The following is a 21,728-nucleotide window of genomic DNA, read 5'->3' on the forward strand; positions in this document are numbered from 1 at the left end:
TCAAACTGGGTGGCAACTTTCAGGGATCTATGTACATGGACTCCAAGATCCCTCTGCACATCTACACTACCAAGAATCTTTCCATTGACCCAGTATTCTGCCTTCCTATTATTCTTCCCAAAGTGCATCACCTCACATTTAACTGCACTGAACCCCATTTGCCACCTCTCAGCCCAATTCTGCAGTTTATCTAAGTCTCCCTGCAACCTGCAACATTCTGCCATACTGTCCACCAATCCACCACCTTTAGTGTCATCTGCAAATTTACTAACCCATCCACCTATGCATGCATCCAAGTCATTTATAAAAATGACAAACAGCAGTGGTCCAAAACAGATCCTTGTGGCACACCACTTGTAACTGGACTCCAGGCTGAATATTTTCCATCAACCACCACTTAGAGAAAGCCAGTTTCTAATCTAAACTGCTGAATTACCCTCAATTCCATGCCTCTGCATTTTCTCCAATAGCCTACCAAGTAGGAACTTATCAAAAGCTTTTCTGAAGTCCATGTAACCCAGATCAACTGCCCTACCCTCATCCACATTCTTCGTCACCTTCTCAAAACACTCAGTGAGGTTTGTGAGACATGACTTGCCTTTGATGAAACCATGTTGACTATCTCCAATCAAATTGTTGCATGCTAGATGAATCCTATCTCTTGTAATCCTTTCCAAACTTTTCCTACAACAGACGTAAGGCTCACTGGTCTATAAGTACCTGGGTCATCTTTGCTGCCCTTCTTGAACAAGGACACAACATTTGCAATCCTCCAGTCCTCTGGTATCAAACATGTAGACAATGACGATTCAAAGATCAAGGCCAAAGGCTTGGCCATCTCTTCCCTAGCTTCCCAGAGAATCCTCGGATAAATCCCATCTGGCCCAGGGGACTTATCTACTTTCACACGTTTTAGAATTGATAACACCTCCTTCTTACTCGCCTCAATCCCTTCAAGTCTAATAATCCATATCTCATTTTTCTCCTCTACAATGTTCTCCTTTTCCTGAGTGAAAACAGGTAAGAAATATTTGTTTAGCACCTCTCTGATCTCTACAGGGTCCACACACAACTTCCCACTTCTGTCTTTGATTGGCCCGATTCCTACCCTAGTCATCCTTTTATTCCTCACATACCTATAGAAAACATAGAACATAGAAAAGTACAGCACAGAACAGGCTCTTTGGCCCACGATGTTGTGCCAAGGCTTAATCCTAATGTAAAATATATTAATTTAACCTACGCACCCCTCAACTCATTGCTATCCAGGTGCATGTCCAGCAGTTGCTTAAATGTCCCCAATGACTCTGCTTCCACCACCACAGCTGGCAACGCATTCCATGCATTCACAACTCTCTGCATAAAGAACCTACCTCTGACGTCTCCTTTATACCTTCCTCCGAATATCTTCAAACTATGACTTCTCGGACCAGTCAATCCTGCCCTGGGCAAAAGACTCTGGCTATTGACTCTATCTATTCCTCTCGTTATTTTGTACACCTCGATCAGGTCTCCTATCTTCCTCCTTCTCTCCAGAGAGAAAAGTCTGAGTTTATTCAACCTTTCTTCATAAGGCAAGCCCTCCAGTCCAGGCAGCATCCTGGTAAACCTTCTTTGCACCCTCTCCAAAGTCTCTGTATCTTTCCTATAAGAGGGCGAACAGAAAGGGACACAATATTCCAAGTGTGGTCTTACCGGGGACTTGTAGAGCTGCAGCAAAACCTCGTGGCTCTTAAACTCGATCCCCCCTGTTAATGAAAGCCAAAACACCATATGCTTTTGATAATCTTGCCTTTAATCACACTATGCTTTGCCAAATGAAACTTTAGGGTTCTCCTTTATTCACTTGGGTGGCAACTTTGAGGGATCTATGTACTTGCACACCCAGATCCCTCTGTTCCTCCACACTGCCAAGAATACTGTCTTTAATCTATTCCCGCCTCAGGCGACTGACTGTGTGGAGTTTGCACATTCTCCCCGTGTCTGTGTGGGTTTCCTCCGGGTGCTCCGGTTTCCTCCCACAGTCCAAGGATGTGCAGGTAAGGTGAATTGGCTATGCTAAATTGCCTGTAGTGTTAGGTAAGGGGTATATGTAGGGATATGGGTGGGTTGCGCTTTGGCGGGGTGGTGTGGACTTGTTGGGCCGAAGGGCCTGTTTCCACACTGTAAGTAATCTAATCTAATCTAATCTAATCCTATATTCAGCATTCAATTTCGACCTTCCAAAATGCATTACTTCGCATTTATCCAGATTGAACTCCATCTGCCATTTCTCAGCCCAGCTCTGCATCCTGTCTATGTCATGTTGCAGCCTGCAGTAGCCCTCTATACTATTGACCGACACCTCCAATCTTTGTGTCATCTGCGAATTTACTAACCCACCCCTCAACCTCCTTAGAGGAGAATGTGAGGACTGCAGATACTGGAGATCAGAGCTGAAAATGTGTTGCTGGAAAAGCGCAGCAGGTCAGGCAGCACCAAGGAGCAGGAGGATCGACTTTTCGGGCATGAGCCCTTCTTCAGGAATGTGAGCCGTGCAAGACCCCACCCAACACTGTCCTCCAGGTGGAATACTTTCCATCTTCAACCACTCTCTGCCTTCTGTCAGCCAGCCAATTCTGAATCCAGATAGCCAAATCTGCCTGTATCCCATACTTCCTAACTTTATGAATGAGCCTACCATGGGGAACATTTTCAAATGCCTTGCTGAAGTCCATATACACCATATCCACTGCTCTACCATTGTTGATCTGTCTTGACACCTCCTCAAAGAACTCAGTAAGATTTGTGAGGCATGACCTGCCCCACACAAAGCCATGCTGATTGCCTTTAATCACACTATGCTTTGCCAAATGAAACTTTAGGGTTCTCCTTTATTCTACCTGCTAAAGACTGCTCATGTCCCCTCCTTGCTCTTCTTAACTCTCTTTAAATCCTTCCTAGCTTATCTGTAACTCTCCATTGTCTTATCTGAACCATCTTGTCTCAACGTCACATTAGCCTCCTTCTTCCACTTAACAAGAGATACTATTTCTTTATTAAACCACGGTTCCCTTACCTTATCACTTCCTCCCTTCCTGACAGGGACATACCTATTGAGAACACGCAATATCTGTTCCTTAAACCAGCTCCACATTTCAATTGTCCCCATCCTCTGCATTTTGCCACCCCATTCTATGCCTCCTAAAGTTTGTCCTTCCTCCATCTATAAAACTTATTCTGTGGCATGTACCTATCCCTTTTCATCACTAAACTAAATGTAACCGAATTATGGTCGCTCTCTCCAAAATGCTCTCCTCCCACTAAATCAAACATCTGGCCTGGTTCATTACCAAGCACCAGATCCAGTGTGGCCTCCCCCCTTGACGGCCCAGAATTGTTTTGCCAATCCTCTCCTCCATATCCCTGGAACTTTGTGGAGGCCTATAAAAAACCCACAGCAGTGTGACCTCTCCTCTCCTCTTTCTAACCTCAGCCCATATACGACCTTAGAGGACAAGTCCTCATCAAAAGTTCTTTCAGCCACCATTATACTGTCCTTGACTAACAAAGTTGCATATCCCCCTCTATTACTGCCTTCCCTGATCGTAATGAAAGATCTAGACCCTGGAACCTGCAACATCTATTCCTGACCCTTAATGATGACCATTGTCAATCATTAGAAAGACCCATCTGGTTCTCTAATGTCCTTTAGGGAAGGAAACCGCCATCCTTACCTGGTCTGGGCTACATGTGAATCCAGACCCATAGATATGTGGTTGACTTCGAACTGCCCTTTGGATAGTTGGGGTATAGAATAAAATAGCCTTTATTCTCACATGCACTCGAATGAGTGCAGGGAAAGGTTTCTAATGTTACCTCTCAGCACCATCTTAGGTATGGGGTGCCTAGGTACAGATACTTTAAGTACTGTCACAGGACTGAAATAGTTTAAAAACAAACAGACTAGCATGAGAATATGGAGTCTAAAAGTCCAAAATGAGAATAAAAAGTGATTTGAAATCTTCCAAGTTATTTTCTTTTCTCCTGAGTCTGTGCACACTGGGCTTCAGAACATAAGGCCTCCCCTCTGTTCCGGACTAGGACACGTACCACCAGGCCAGCCCATGCTTGCTCTGCGCCTGCTCCAGACTCCAACTGAGACTTGCACTTGCTCTGCTGACCGCTCTGGGACTCATTCGGCAAATCTCTCTGCTCCCCACTCTGGGACTAGGCCCGCGACTCTCTCTGCTCCGGGACTAGGCCCTCAACTCACCCTGCTCCCTGCTCTGGGACTGGGCCCATAACTCTCCCTGCTCCCTGCTCCGGGACAGGGCCCACGACTCACCCTGCTCCCTGCTCCAGGACTAGGCCCTCGACTCGCCCTGCTCCCTGCTCTGGGACTGGGCCCACGACTCTCCCTGCTCCCCGCTTCGGGACTGGGCCCACGACTCGCCCTGCTCCCCGCTCCGGGACTGGGCCCACGACTCGCCCTGCTCCCCGCTCCGGAACTGGGCCCACGACACGCCCTGCTCCCTGCTCCGGGACTGGGCCCGCGACACGCCCTGCTCCCCGCTCCGGAACTGGGCCCGTGACACGCCCTGCTCCCTGCTCCGGAACTGGGCCCACAACTCGATCTGCTCCCCGGTCTGGGTCTCAGCCTGCTCTTGCCCTGCTCCCTGCTCCAGGACTGGGCCCGCGACTCACCCTGCTCCCTAGTCCGAGACACAGCCTGCATTCTCCCTGCTCCCCGCTCTGGGACCCGGCCTGCAACCCGCCCTGCTCCCCGCTTTGGCACTGGGTCCACAACTCGCCATGCCCCCTGCTGCGGGACTGGGCCCGTGACTCACCCTGCTCCTCGCTCTGGGACTTGGCCTGCGTTTGGCCTGCTCCCCGCTCTGGGACTTGGCCTGCGCTCGCCCTGCTCCCCACTCTGCGACTCAGTGTGCAACTCGTCCTGCTCCCTCCTCCGGGACTGGGCCCATGACTCACCCTGCTCCTTGCTTCGGGAGTTGGTCTGTGATTTGCTCTACTACTCACTCTGGGACCCTGCCCACACTTACTCTGCTTCCTGCTCTGGGATTTGCTGTGCTCCCCGCTCCGGGACTGTCTCTGTTCCCTGCTCCACATCTCAGCCTGCGCTTGCTTTGCTCCCCACTCTGGAACATGGCATACATTCTCTCTGCTCCCCAATCTGCGACCAGGCTCCCTTTGTCTCACCTCCATTCTCCAGGTAGAGTAGTTTAAGATGTTAAAATATAAGGTGGTGTGAGAGAACCTGCTGTAAGGTAAGAAAAAGGGAAAGGAACTGACAGATGGAGGAGCTCTGGCTGGAGTGTCTTACTCTGCCCCCATCTTGCCAGATGGATAATAAATGCTGCTTTGTCCAGTGATGCCATATCCTGCAAATGAAAATACAAAAAAAACTGCCAATCATCATACTGCTACTAAATTTTAACTCCAATCCCAGTTTAATGCATGAAATGAAATATTGCTGCAGTGCTCAATTTATGATCTACAATGTAGTATTCAGGAAAGGGAGTCCTCTTTTCAAGTGAATAAACCGTTAAAAATGCAGCAATTGCTTAATAAACAAACTACATCTGGAGTTAATTTACATCAATATGGTGGATTTATTGAAGCCAAAGCGATTCTTTGGGTGGATCCAACATTCCTGATGCTTCCTGTGACAACTAAACTTCATATATCAGAATTCTTGGAGCAATGGGAGCAAAATTACAGCAAAATGCTTGCAATGTTCCATCCCAACAGTAAATTCATTACTTTGTGTGCAGGTTTGTGCCACTCCAAATGATAAATTTCTTTGGGATTTAGAGAGATAAGGGGAAGAGTAAGGAGACTGTGTCTGGGACAGGGAGGTATGTTTACCATCTATCAATTTTGAGGCTTATGGAATAAAAAACGCATTGGTCCAATTGGATAAGAAAAGAATGAACTTACAGTCAGGAAAAAGCGAGTTGCTGTAAGTGGTTATTATTCAGACAGGAGGATGATAGATAGTCGTGTTCTGGGACTTCTGCTTTTTATTGCTGTATTTGAATGATTTGGATCTTGATGTACAGTGTACAATTTCAATATTCCTCAATAATTAATCTACTTTGAGGTGTAAAGTGAGGAGGATACAAATTGCCTGGAACTCGACCATACAGACTGAGAGGCAATCCTTGATTGATTGTTGGCAATCCCTTGGGATTGAAGATGACTTGTCGCCATTCTCATGTCTTGGGATTTCTGATGGCTGAGTCCAACGCATGACCTGCAGATTATGTCTCATACAGGGCGGGCGCTTCTTAGAGTCATAGAGTGTTAGAGTGTTAGAAATGTACAGCATGGAAACAGACCCTTCAGTCCAACTTATCAGTGCTGACCAGCATTTGGCTCATATCCCTCCAAACCGTTCCTATTCATATATCCATCCAGATGCCTTTTAAATGTTGCAATTGTACCAGCCTCATCCACTTCCTCAGGCAACTCATTCAATGCTTAAATCTGCCCTTCTCACCTTTAAACCTATGCCCACTAGTTTTGGACTCCCCTACTCCAGGAAAAAGACCAATCCATGCCCCTCATTATTTTATAAATCTCTATATGGTTACCCCTTAACCTCTGACACTCCAGGGAAAACAGCCCCAGCCTATTTAGCCTCTTCCTGTAGCTCAAACCCTCCAAACCTGGCAACATCCTTGTAAATCTTTTTTGAACCCTTTCAAGTTTAACAACATCCTTCCTATCGGAAGAAGACCAGAACTGAATGCAACATTCCAAAAGTAGCCAACCAGTGTCATGTACAGCTGCAACATGACCTCCCAACTCCTATACTAAATGCACTTACTTGGGAGAATTGGGGGAAGTCTTGTTGGAAGTAATGTGCCTGTCTCCTAACACCATGACTTTGCCTTCAAATGTCCCTGACAAAGTTTCTCATTTTGTTCAGTGCCACCCTGAACTAGCCTTCTCAATTTAATGTTGCCACAAGCCAGGGACACTCATGAGTCAACTGGGATGTTTTGTTTTGAGGAATGCTTTAAGGACAGTGCTTTAGCAATGTAGTAGCATAGTACTAAATGTGCAGCATCTGAGAGACCTGGGGATGTGGGTGCCTTTCTCTTTGAGGGATTGGTTAACAAAGCACATGCAATCTTGGGCTTCATAAATAGAGGCATTGAGTGCAAAGGGAAATCACACTGAACCATTTGTAAATCACTGGTTGGGCTCCAACGAACATATTGTATCCAGTTCTCTCTTAGCGTTTTAGCAAGGAAATGGAGTCCTTGCCAACCTGAAGAAGAGGTTTAACAGACTGGCTGCAAGAATGAGGGATTTTAGTTACAAAGCAAGGTTAGAATGCTGGGATTTCTCCTCTTGCTGCAAAGGTAGAGTAACGTGAGATTGGAAAGATGACGAACTGTTCGCATTTGTTCATGGCACAACGGCGAGGTGATGCTAACTTAAGGTATTGTGCAAGACATAGAAAGGAATGTGAGGAAGAGCTATTTTACAAGCAAGTGGTAATAATCTGGATGTTGGTTCCTACAAGGCTGGTGGAAATGGAAAACTTGAATGGGCATTTGAAGAAACTAAATCTGCAGAGTCATGTCGATCAAACAGGAAAGTAGAACTGACTAGTTTGCCCCAGAGAGATCTGGCATGAACTCATGGGCTGAATGGCCATCTCCTGTTAAGTAAATGAATTTATGACCATGATTCATCAGGTACTTTCGCAAAGAATATTATATAGGAGAGATGAAAAATGATATTCCCTTTCTCATTGCTCTCAAGCTAAGGTGTATCACTAGAAATGCACACAATACTGTCGTGCCACTTATTGTGTGAATTACCTTTGAACTGGGCCATTGGAAGGCTGTTGGAGTAACTTAGTGGCATCAGTACAAAAGGATCAACATCAAATGTGTAACTATATTGCACACGTGCACAATATTCACACACAGACAAAATAAAGTAAGCTCATAACTGATTTCTTCCTATTGATATTGCAGTTGGCACTCTGTAGTGCCTAGCAGTTGTAGAAGGGCTGGAACATAGCCGTGTGCAAATCTCCTCCAGAGACACCAGGTCACAGAGGAGAGCCAAATACAGGAAGCCACCATTGCTATGCATATGACACATTCTGAGTGATGAATGGCCATCTCAGCCAGTCTCAAACAGACCATGTAAAGGTTCTCCGACCTACTAAATGACAGAATAGAGCCACAAGATATTGACTTTATGGAATGGGTAATTTTGCTCCTGTTGGCACTGAAGTCACCTCGGCAAGGTCATTTGCATATGTCTGACTTAGGCAGCCAGTGGTACCAGTCAGCGTGCTGGAAAAGCACAGCTGGTCAGGCATCGATTCTCCTGGTCCTTGGATGCTGCCTGACTGGCTTTGTTTTTTCAGCATCACACTTTTCGATTCTGATCTCCAGCATCTGCAGTCCTCACTTTCTCCTAGCTTGTAAACAGGGCCAGGTAACCTGATCAGGGTCAGAAATAGGTGGAAAGGTGCCTCCATTTACAAACCTGTCTAGGAATTCACAAATCCAGCAGCAAAGATGAGTCACATAGAATCCACATCCTTTTTTTGTCGCAGAGTGTCATGCACTTACACACTTACGCACTTGCACACTTACACAGGACTGTTAAAGCTAGGTGTGAGGTTAGGGTGGTAGTTGAGGGTGAATGAGGTCAGTAGATAGTGAGGTCTTTAGGGTGCCAGGTGACTGAGGTCAGCCACAAGTCAGATGGGCATGGTGCCAGGAAAGGGAATGAGTACTTGGGAGTAGGATGGAGTGTCTACAATGTTGTGGAGGAAGGGTTGAGGGCATTGGGTCTGAGAGGTGTCAGGATCAAGTGAATCAGGCTCGGGGAGGGAGAGAGGAGAGTCTAACTAGACTGCAGCCATCAGATCAGCATGGGGTTTGGTTTATAGTTTTAAAAGGGGTGAGGATGTTGTCAGGATGGTGGGAAGAGCCTGGGTGTATTTTGTTCGAAGTTATGGAACTGAAGGGGAAATGGTTATTTGGTTTTCGGGGGTGGCGATGGTGATGTAGAGCTGGCATCCAGTTAGAAGTGAAGGGTGTCATTTCAAAAGGTGAGAGAGTGTCCGTTCCAGGTGAGGAGGGTACCTCTTGCCTCTAGAGTTGTGTGGACTTCAGGTTGGTGGTGAGGGAAGGTGAGGAATTATTGATCAAGCTGCAGCAGAGGGCAGAGCTGAATCTGGGCCTGTCTGGTCAGGACTCTGGGGTGTTGTAAGGGGACGGGGAAGATGTTTGGGATGGGAGGATGGGAAGGTGGTTTTAGTGGTAAGTCAGAGTAATTTCAATGTTTACCCAGGTGTTACCCTAGATTTTCAATCCTCTAACGTTTCCTGGGCAACTATTCAGTTTAAGTGAATTAGAACTGACACACACACAAACACAGGCACATATGTGCACACACACATACATAAGTGTATACATGCACAGACACATACACGTACACAAGTGTATACACACATGTACACACACACACGCACACAAGTGTATATACACACATGTACACACGCACACAGACACACAGGTGCACACATGTACACAAGTGTATATACACACACATACACAAGTGTATATATCACACACACACACACACACATGCACAAATTTCCAATTGGAAATGCTATTTTCTGACCTGTGTTACAGATAGTTCCTATGTGTAACTGCACTTTACACTGCATCAATAACTCTTGCCATTGGGATATCTGAGCCACAGACTGCATGCCAGCCCAGCCACTTTTAACATTGCTGCTCCACCTTACACTCTCTCTTGTTTGTTCTTACACTCAGTTGGACAAAGTGTTCATCAGCAGAAAGGATACATTCCCTAATGCTATTTCAAGGGAACATTAGCAACTATTAGTCTAGTTGCTAATTGATTTCTACTCGGTAGAAATCTGAGTCTGTGTGAGCTCAGTTAATTTTAGTTTGTTCATACCGTTTCACATTGTGAAGGCCACGGCTGTAATTTCAGTATTTGGTCACTGGTGCTGCAATTCCCATTGCCCTTGAGTTGTAGCATGAAAGGGAGCTGGGGCAGAAATAAACAAACTGCTCAGAGAAGGAGGTGGAGGAGAAGGGGTCACAGCCTGAAAATGGGAGGACTTACCGCAGGTGTTCAGGGAACATGTTCCTTCAGCATTACGAAGGACGTTTCCACAAAACATCTGTCTCCTCTTTGTAGCCTGAGAACAAGTTGAAGACGCGTTACATGTGATTGTCGACGTCAAGGCAGCCATGAATTTCCTTTGTGACTGGATCCTTCCAGTCTGGAGCAGGTGACCTCTGTAACACCTTGCAGCTTTCTATCCACTGCTGTACAGGGGTGTTCACGGATGCTCATTATATGTGAAGGGAATGTCTTGTTTCGCCTGGAGGAGTGTGCATTTGACTTCACCAGGACAGCAGGCAGAATGCAGAGTGCCATTGACTGTGCACATCTTTTGTGGACACTCCATGTAAATGAAAAGATGTACTGTAACCACAAAGGTTTCTACTCACTGTGCACTAAATGTGCCACATTATGCAGATCAATTCCTATATGTTGGCAGCAGACCTGCTGCCTGTGCTAGTCTACTTTACCACCAGTAGTGGAGCCACTGCAAGAGACCAGAGGGTAGCTGCTAGGTGATGAGGCAGTCGGCTAACCATGTGTCCCAATGTGCAATTCAACCCTGTAAGCAACACATACAGAACATCAGTGAACAGATCTTTGGGGTTCTCCAGCAATGTTTCTCCTGACTGAAATGCTCTGAAGGAGTTCTGTGGTAAACACTGGAATGTGTGCTACAACGTGATGTGGCCTGCCGTATCTTGTCCGTCATGAGGACACACCCTTTCCATTTAAGGTACATAGCAATGTAATGTAAGGGTACATAGCAAGCTTGTAATGAAGAGGAGGAGCAGGAGGGAAATGAGAAGGCAATCAACACCAATATCAATTTTTCTGCTTGAGCTTTGCACATTTCCCTTGTCAGACTATAGTACCATCAAACACTATCAATTCTCATTCTCCTTTCTACAACAATCCTAAACCTTACCTTCCCTCTATACTGACCAGCCCAGCATCCTTTAGGCCACAATGCTGGGCTAAGTGACAACAAAAAAGGTTAATATCTCAATCAAATAAACTATCCAACATTCCATATCAAAGTCAACTCATTATTCTGGTTTATTCTTTAGCACTGGAGTTCCAGGTGCCTTTATCTGGCCTGTTGCTCCTACTGTAATGAGTTTAGACCATGCTTATTGGTATGCAGCCATTCAACTGCAAGCACCTATCCTTTTAATTAGCAGGGAGGACAAACCTGCCGGAAAGAACTGGTGCAGTTTAATTGTACATCATGTGCCCATTTTTCAAGCCTCATTGAATCTTTCCTCCCAATGTGTTTTAAAAAATGAATTAAGAAGCGGCCTCCCATGCGCGACGTATGAAATGTTCTTGTGCATGCTACTGTTGTATAAAAGGCCTGCGTATCTGTAACATGTGTAATATGATCTTCCTAATCACTGCTCTGTGTAATACTCTCCACCCAAGTGGTAATTTTCCAGTTATTTCTGCAATGTTAATTTATTTGAATCTCTTTGGTTTAGCAAATTCGTACTTAATGAGCATCTAATTTATAACCTAGCCGAACCATTCTAAAGCTTGCTGGAATTTCTTTATACTTGCTTTCTTTTACAAAATAGTTCACATTTTGATCAACATTGCACTTGTCCTTGGAAATACTGATTGTTGTTTTTTTTCCAAAACAAAACTCTTCCCCCTTCTCATGCAGAAAATTGCTCGGAAATTTAAAAATAAACCCTTTCTTTTTCTTGCAGCTGAACTGGGAGAGGTTCATGGAGGTTCACCTGCCTCTCTTTCTGAATAGGTTTCAACTTTGGTGTGCTTTTCTGGTCTCCTCACCAATGAATTAACCAGAATGACAAGTCTTTGTACTTTTTTTTAATTATCAGGCACTCAAGTCACTACAGTTAGTGCAAATTATTATGCATTGACTAGTTGTAAAGGAATAAGGATACAAAGCGATATCTGTATTTCTTAGACTCTTAAACAATCATTGAAAGCCACTAATCTTGGCATATTGAAGTAGGTGGGGAATGTAATAGTTGAGGGCTTAGATGGATAAAGCATCCTTTTATTTTTGTTAGTATTTGCTACCACTTTCTGCTAATGGCAGATGAAGCAGCTGCATTGTTCTAAGTGAATTCCACTTAGATTACAGCTAAAAAAGCTGACGGCAGTATGTGGGAATGGGGGAACAGAAATGCTGAGCGCAGTTGTGCACATTACTTTAGATGCAGGTCGTTTTTTGTAGAAGAGCCAGTTGCTCCCCTGACAGGGCCCCTCGCAAGACATGAAAGAATCTATTTATAAATGTTAGAGCTGGAGTGAAAAACTTGTGTATGAATGAAGAATGAACGTTTTAATGCTTTCTTCAGTCTGTGAATAAATCTTTACTTTTATACTTCTGTTCAGCAGAACATATGAATTCATTAACGCACTCAGCATCTTGGTATTTTCTGCAGGGTTACGGTAATGCAAATATATGAACAGCAACTTGGTTTGTTTGGGCCTTGAGAATATAGTAATGCAGTCCTGTCAAATTGTATAAGGATCCAAATCGCAGTGGCCTTTAAAATAATTATCGTTGCCAACTATTAGGAGGCAAAACGAAGATGATTCTGAATATCTATCTTTATTTAAAAATCGTGATTTTTAAAAATATAACTGGGGTGTTCCCTTGAGCTTAAAAACTGGTGGAACTTTTATGCGCGGTGCAGATACCAGGACAAATTACACTGGAGCCCCAGCAGAGGAATGAAGGACATATTGAAATTGTTGGTTGTTACAGGACTCTATCACCTTGGATCGGGACAATTCTGTAGAACCATCAAGAGAACTGATGTCACTTTAGCAAGCACCAAATTTCATTTATTTTGCATGTTCCTTTGTATATCTGGGATACAAGTAAAACCTCAGTGCTATGCAGGTAACTAGTGTTCTAAAGCTTATAGCTTGCAGGTTGCTTATGACTTTATAACCTTTAATTATTTGTACCCTAAAAGATACAGAGTAAGTACTGAATATGATATCCCCCTTTAGTGACGCAAGATTGGTTATCAGATTGATCTGACCTGACCTGTTCTAATAATAGTTTGCTTTAGTCATCCAATTCATTCAGCATTTTTAATGAAGAATATTTAGTTATTTATAACCTTTGCTTATTCCTGGTATCTTGCCAGTCTCCCAGATTCTCAAGTTATTTTTAAACGCCGATTAATGCCTTTTATTATGTGAGAACAGGACTGATGACAGGACTGGTGACAAACTGTTTACTTCCTGGTCCTTGAAAGGACTCTAGCTGTGTCAAGATTAGTCAGGTCCTTATTGCATTGTGCTGTAATTGTGGATCTTTTTAAACAATGACATTCCCTAAATCTCACTTGCTGTTAATTTTTTGCCTAAATGCAGGTCCACCTTTCCTCCCTGTATAAAAAGTTTCTGAATTTATATATTTTGTGCATAGTTTGCATTGAAATTTCAGCTGCTGACCCTCTGTTCTATATCCTCCGCTTTTTTCATTCTTATTGGTTAAAACTAGTCCTGGGGTTAGATGGTGGTCATTGATTTAAGTATAAATCTGGAAACTTGATTCTTGCAAAAGTTTAGATTGACTTTGTACTGTCCAATAGCCTTAAAATATTAGTCAACAGATGGAATGTATCAGTAATAGAGTAAGTTTATTTAATGGGCTAAGTGCTAAAAGTTGTCAGCTGTCTGACAGTGTGTGTAATGGCATACAATTCACTGCAATACTGACATTGGACACAAACTACATAAATTGTTGTACTCCCGAACTCTCCATTGGAGAAGTCATACTACAATTTTGCTGTACAAATAATTAAATACATTGCAATATGCACAACAGTAGATTAGGAACAGTACAACCACTGTTTAAATATGTACCCAAGCTATTAGTCTAACAATGATCAGAACAAAACATTTATCCGCCTGTCTCAGATTTAAATGTTACATTTCACAACATCATCACTAACTATTTAAACCTGAAGGAATGAGAATATTACTCATAATGATGAATTGTCAGTGTAGCAGACAGTACACTTGCTTAATTACTGGTCAGCTTGATTGAAGTGGATAACTTTCTGTAATGAGTTTAGATCATATCTTTTGCAACAATTTCATAACTTATTTTTAATGGTGAGCCAGACCATGAAATGGTATTTTCACAAAGTTGATAGCAGAGTGATGGAATCGAGATATTGAGGACTAACCTTTGCGCAAACCAAGAATATCTCTTTCTTCATGAAAATGGCACCAGACGCCAAATTGGAAATCTTGCTTCCTGCCATTCTTTTGCAGAGATCTGGGGAAGAACATGATAGGTTGTAATTTGGACATCTGTAACCTGTGGAAGCAACTGCACATGTTAGAATGCAGCTACCTTCAGTCATATCTGATTTTTACAAGCGTGGTGTCAAACGCATGTCTGGTGGACATTAGACCTGGTAGGAGAAAACCAACCTTACAAGAGTTCTTTGGTAAGATACCCATTTAGATATGGTCCAGAGACCATAGAAGAGGTAATGTGCCCCTTTGAATTATTAATAGCAGACACAAAGTGGATAAACTAAATGGACTTGCCAAAAGGAACTATAAGGTATTTAAATCTCCTGCCTTTTAAAAATTTGGAACTTTGTGTTGAGTTTTACAAAAATCATTGCTTGGTATTTCACTTTGACAGGAATCTGAATGATATCATTATGTCATTAGTCCTGCATGACTAATTTTACAAACCATCGTTATCACACTGGGTCCCTGCAATTTTACAGTTTAAGTAAGAGCTCCAAGTGCTTGAGGTCTTTGAGTGGGACTCTGAACACAAATGTTTATTTTTATGAGGATTGAAAAATTTGAAGGAATGTTATTGTATTGAATGAGTTTTTAGTCAGTGTGAATATTTGTGTTTTTTTGAAGTACTGAATTAATCAACAGACACGTGTGGCTAAATTTAACCACTAATCAACTAATTATCAACTTCAAGTTTCTAAGGCCTAGCACGTTTTCTCATACTGTCTTCCCAAACTCACTTCATTACTAATGCATTGTATTCCTGTGGTTTCCTGCATGAGTAGGCAGGGAGGGTGTAAGAGTGTGAGTAATTGACATCAGCTGGTATTAAATTGGCATAAAGGACCATGAGGGAGTGGTTTGGTCAAATATGTTGTCATGGAGTGTGGGTAAAGAGTCTTAGGTCAGTGTGAAGGGTATGAGGGCTATGGGGGTAGGGCAAGTCATAAATCAGCATGGAGAATATGAGGAGGGTTGGGAAATGGATGGGGTGTTCATGAGGTTTTATATGTTGGCATGGATGTTGTTTGTGGAGTGTGTGAGAGCTAGCATGCATTTTATGTTGCAGGAGCATATTGTGCCATAAAACTTTGTTTCATTCTTCAGGGATGAACCTTTCACACACATCAGCAACCCTTGAATATTTTCCAGAGTCATAGAATCGTGGAGATGTACAGCATGGAAACAGACCCTTTGGTCGAACTTGTACATGCCAGCCAGATATCCTAAATTAATCTTGTCCCATCTGCCGGCATTTGGCTCATATCTCTCTTAACCCTTCCTATTCATGTAACCATCCAGATGCCTTTTAAATGTTGCAATTGTACAAGCCTCCATCACTCCCTCTGGCAGCTCATTCCATATGCACACCACTCTCTGCATGAAAAGGTTGTCTCTCAGGTCCTTTTTTAAAAGTTTCCCGCTCACTTTAAAGTTATGTCCTCTAGCACCTAATAAAGCATTCCCCCACCAGTTCACACAACTCAAAATGCAACACAGAGCTAAGAATTGACTCAGTGTTCCTGATGTGGGAGCAAACCTTTGTGTTTCAGCATACCTGCACAACTGCTGCTTATGTGTAATCACTGAAGACATTAGGCATGCATCATAGCAAGTGCTATCGGTCTGTTACGTTGACAGGAAAACCTGGGCTAGTGCTTCCATGAAAGTAAGAGCTAAACAAGTTATACAAAATTCCCAGTTGTATATTTATATAAATTGATTAATATAAGTAGTTTGCTTTCCCCTTCCCCACCAACTCTACTCTTGTTACTAATTCTCATTGCTTATAAAAAGGAATGGTGCAAATACCCCAGTGTCATAAGGAAGAGTAATTCATTGCTCTTGCAATTCTTGGCATCTGGTTAATTTCACTCCTGGCAACCTGTCTAAGTGGTGGGTTCCTTTATTTTAAACAATGCTATGCATTAGTAACACCGAAGCTGTTACTTATTCATGCGCTTAACCCACCTTCTTATGATTCCAGGTTTTTTTTTACACTCCTGTTCTATCTCTAAACGGCAGTGTTGTATCAACCTAGTTTGCTGAGAAACTTTATTGAAAGCTGGGGGCATGAACTGTTTACAAATTACAATTTGAACAAAGATCAAACATATTTGGTGACATGTTAATTTCCTTCCCTGATCAGATTAACTAGCATGAATAGAGACTCCTCTAACTTTCTCACTGAGCAGTATGGCTAGGTTGGTGTTGAGTGTTCAGTGCCTGAAATGTTCAATGAGGTAGAGACAGCTGCATTATCAGTTAAACTAGGGGAACAACTGCTTTCTTTTTTCACTTTTTAAGAGTTAGTTAATAATGCTGTCAATGAACAATCGTCAGTTATCATTAATATTATATTCTGTTTCTGTGCAGGCATGGTGTTTTTGGCACCTTTTTTATATGTTGGTTCACAACATTTCAATTGAAAATTTTGCTTTGATAAAAATTGCCACCTTAGTCATTGATACATTTTTCTATTGGTAAATGAAATAAATTCTTTGGTAAACTTTGCAGGAAACTTGCTGGCTTTTTTTTTGTCTGACTTTTAAGCATTTATGTGTTTCTGCTGCATATAGAATAAAAGGGAGTTTTGCAACTTCTGACTTTTCACCCTTGTGAACAGAAATGTAGCATTTGGTTGCTATTTAAGAATTAAATAAATGTATTCCAAATTTTGTTTTGATGTTCTTTTATCTCGAAAATTTGATTTCAATTCACTCATTAATGCTAATGATTTGGAGGTACCAGTGTTGGACTGGGGTGGACAAAGTTAAAAATCACACAACAACAGGTTATAGTCCAACAGGTTTGTTTGGAAGCGCTAGCTTTCGAGGTGCTGCCTCTTCATTAGGTGGTTGTGAAATATGACCATATGACACAGAATTTATAGCAAAAAGGTTACAGTGTCATGAAGTTGGAATGATATATATTTAATATATCATTGCAACTCTATGACACTGTAACCTTTTTGCTATAAATTCAATGTGATATGGTCATATTTCACAACCACCTGATGAAGAGGCAGTGCCTTGAAAGCTAGCGCTTCCAACTAATGCTAATGACTGACTGCTCAAATAATCATTTAAAGAAAAATAGCCATTGGTCATAATAGCCTTAAATCTAATTCATGGCACCCCTATCCTGGGATTACATTTAGGTATCACTTCTCTGGATAAGTTGGTGTGTTCTTCTGATCTGCAAAAGATGCTCTGAAGTTCAACAGTCCTACTCCAAAATGATTTTGCTATAAATTATGTATATGTTGAACAACTGTATATCAGTTAGCAGAGACTGGATGACTTCAGATCCTGCGGCTGACAATTAAGTATTTTACATCTGATATTCTAATTCTAATGGCATAGAACTTTACAATATAGAGATAAAGCATATTAAGTTAATGTAGCATGACACAGCAATTGTGATTTAAACTTTGTTCTAAACCAATATAAGGTGCAGATAGTTGGAAAATTCAAATAGATTCCTTTCATCCAATTTTCAGTACTTTCTTAAACTGACTTTGGAAAGTTCTGCAGATTAAATAATTTGAAAATGTCAGTAGTTCTCATGACATTCCATTCGTGCAACATATGAACTGTATGTAGGCTTGCCTGTTGTTATTCTTCAGTTTATCATTATGGTTAAAAATCATACAACACCAGATTATAGTCCAACAGGTTTCATAACCTGGTGTTGTGTGATCTTTAACTTTGTCCACCCCAGTCCAGCACCAGCTCCTCCAAATCATATCATTATGGTGTTTTAATGCTGTTTACCACTCTTTCATCAAGGAAACAAAACTAGATTTTCCATCACAACCAAAATAAGTCAGAATCTCAACATCTAAAAGATTGAGATCACTTTCCAAGAAACGTGGAATGTACCATGGGAAGACACTCAGCCCAATATGTCCTCATTGAATATTAACTACATCTCAGGTCATAACAGCTATGGCTCACCATTGCTTCTGTTAGGTTGAGTTCAAGGTCCCATCATGACTCAAAAAAAATCAAGGTTAACGTAGTTAGTTTTCATAGCACTCTTTTGAAGGCAAGGGGAGTTATCCCTTGTATGCTGCCCAATGTTTAGTCCTCAGCCAGCAACAAAACAGATTGTGTTTATTACCAAATTGCTGTTGGGGGAGTTTTTTTGTGTGCAAATTGGCTGTCCATTTCCTAGGTTACAGTCACAGTTTGAAAAAAAACATTCACTGCCTGATGAACTTTTTGGGACATTATGTGGTCAGGAAAAATACTTTTTGCAATGTGATTTTCTGTTTTCCTTTGCTGGAAAGGTCCATGCTGCTGGGCTGTCTCTCACAATATCTTTTTGTTTCAAACACTTTTTTTCTCTTTAATATGTATTGTCCTGTAATTCAGCCTGAAAGTACAGCCTGATGCTCCAGAAATCCTGCGTAAAGAAATTTCTCCTAACCTGTCTTCTGATATATTTTTTAATTGTTCCTTCATCACTGAAGTCATCAAAAGGAATGGAGTGAGTAAGGAAAGATGATTGAAATGATTCACATTTCTAAAGACTCTCTATATCTCCTCCACTTCCTCTTTTCCAATGGAAATGGTTCCAGTACCTCGGGTCTTTTCGCATAATGCTAGTTTATCATATATTCAGGACTTCATTTTCCTTGTTAAAATACTTTTTTGTATCTATTAAATATGTTCATTTTATATTCTGTTTGCAAGCCTTTTCAATAAAATTAAATTCTTAAAGTACTTTTTTTTGTTTATATAATTGAAGGGTGCACTGGATGGGTAACTGAGTGTTCTTTGGTATAAAGTGATAGTGTTTGAAATCCAAACTTGATGAAAAGAACTTAAGTGTTGAAGTAGTAATTTGTTTCAAACAAAATTCTAATTTGTCTCTATTTCAATTTAATTTCATAAGTCTCTTTCCTTCTGCAGCCTCACCTCCCATCTCAAACATTCCCCAGCCAAACATGAGGTTGTCTTGTGTCTAACTCATTGTATTCTTCTGCAGCTATGACTCTGGAAGGGATGGCTTCATTGACTTGATGGAACTAAAGTTGATGATGGAGAAACTTGGAGCTCCTCAGACTCACATTGGCTTGAAAAAAATGATCAAAGAAGTAGATGAAGATTTTGATGGAAAGCTGAATTTCAGAGAGGTGAGAATATAGAGAATATGTAAATTAATGCAATAAATACATTTTTCACAAATGTGCTTTGAATTGCTTATAACAGTATGTAATGAGCATTTGTCCTGTGGAAATGTGAGTATTTCATCGTAGTGCATGTATGCAATCCATTCATATTGTAGCATACTGTTACCTTTATACCTGTTTGCCAGGCAGAGAAGTTAATCTAATTAAAGTTACATTGAATGTCAGTGCAGGGAGATCCAGTTTCTCAACTTTGAAGGAGAAAGTTTCTGTTTGTGATAGAGGATGCAGTAAATGGAGGAGGAGGGGAATAATAACTTTGTCCACTCATATGTTACTAACAAGGTGGATAGAGCAAACTTTGCTAGGTGTTCACTGAAAACTCGAGTTTGTGTTGCAAACTACAATGAAAATGTAGCAAAATATTTGTGTGCCAAAATGCATCTGTACTGAAAACTATTGTAGAAAATTGTACCGCTCTTTCCACACTCCTGCCCACCCACTCACCAACCACCTACCTTATCGGTTATAATTGCCCTCATATGTTTATCGTATTTCTTATAATGTGTTCTAAACTCTTTAAATGGTAACATTTTGAATTAATTAGGAGGCATTAAGCACTGATTTTTTATCAAAGCTTGCAAAATGCACATTAATTTTATCAAATCTTACTGAAGGGATGTAATTATGTATGAAGTGAATATCTTGTAACTTGTCTGGGCACACTTTGTGATGTGTTTACATGACCAAATTGATGTAAAAATATACAGCTGCTCAGTCAACAATGTTAAAGCTCAAGTCAGTCTAGAATAAGGATAAACAGTTTAGTTTTTGTCTTAAAAGACAAGCAATCTGTTGGTTATGAAGATTCTAAATTCCTATGTTTCTTGTTCAGCTTTTTAGGGAAGGAATTGAGCAAGTTTTATACCTTATAATATTACACCATGAACACTTTCCCCACTAATTCTGAAAAGACCTAAACAGCACCATCATTGGAATTTTTGCAGATGTATTTGACATGGTAATGTCTGTTTGTAATATTCATGCAATATTGGAATCCTTTCTTAAAATTACACTGTCTGCCTACATAATGTTCAAGCCAGTAATTGCAATCCAGACTTGGGATAGTCTCCTTCAATGACGGAGTTTATGTGCTTCGGCAAATAGCTCTTCAAAACTATGAATTGTAAATTCTCATTGTTTATCCCGATAAGATGTATTTGCCTTGTTTTGGAGTCCTAAACCTTTAACATAGTAGCGGTGTGTGTATAGAGTAAACTACACGTACCCAAGTTGTGCTTTTTTCGCATCTTTTCAGCATATCAGCAGTGGAGAAATTTTTTATTCCTTTTTTTTCCCTCTGGAGCTAATCTGTTCTATGAATGATGAAAGGGTTTATTTATGCGGACTCCTGAACTGGTAATGCAGTATTTGATTTCTTGGGAGAGGGCAGGCATATAACTATTTGTTCACCCAATAAAAAGGAGAGATTATTGGTTTGTGACCATTTCTTATCCTAGAGTAGCTAATTTAGAGTCACAGCATAGAAACAGACCCTTTCGTCCAACTTGTCCATGCCGTCCAGAAATCCTAAATCAATCAAGCCCCATTTGCTGGCATTTGGCCCATATCCATCTACAGAACAACCTCGATTATCCGAATGATATGGGTGGGGAGTATTTTGTTCAGATAACTGATTGTTCAGATAATGGATAACATTTTTACGGGACCTTGAGATCTTGTTCAGGTAATCCGAAATTCAGATGGTTGGGGGGGGGGGGGGAGCTTGACCAAGCACGTTCTTACTTAGAAGTCTGCTCCTCCAGTAAGATTTGTTAAAATTTCACCATTAAACTGTCACTATTCTGAAAAATAAAAAATTCTGAATTCCGAAAAACAGCCGGTCCTGAGCATTTCGGATAAAAGATCTTCTACCTGAAGAACAAAGTGGGCTGAATTTAATGAGGATAGCCTTGAAAGTTGATCTCGTTACATAATTTGTTTTATATGAACATTTGCCATTATCACTTATTTATATTATAAATGTTAAACATGCAGTTCTTGAATCTGTCACCAAGCTAATCTTTAAGTTTTTTCTGCACTGTCATTTGCCATGATATAACTTCATAGGTCCCTCCTAAAGTACTACAATACTACTGTTATTCCTAAGTCTGCTGTTTCTAAT

At 41.4% G+C, this 21,728-nt stretch overlaps 1 protein-coding gene across 1 annotated transcript in view; it reads left to right on the forward strand.

Moving 5' to 3' along the window:
• efhd1 (EF-hand domain family, member D1) overlaps positions 1-21,728 on the forward strand; it is a 118,932-nt gene that overhangs the window by 73,743 nt on the left and 23,461 nt on the right. Inside the window, exon 2 of the mRNA XM_072572841.1 lies at positions 19,402-19,549. Coding sequence (XP_072428942.1) covers positions 19,402-19,549 — 148 coding nt within the window. The remainder of the gene's footprint in view (positions 1-19,401; positions 19,550-21,728) is intronic.

Source organism: Chiloscyllium punctatum, chromosome 6, assembly GCF_047496795.1.
Source record: "Chiloscyllium punctatum isolate Juve2018m chromosome 6, sChiPun1.3, whole genome shotgun sequence".
Classification (NCBI taxonomy): Eukaryota; Metazoa; Chordata; class Chondrichthyes; order Orectolobiformes; family Hemiscylliidae; genus Chiloscyllium; species Chiloscyllium punctatum.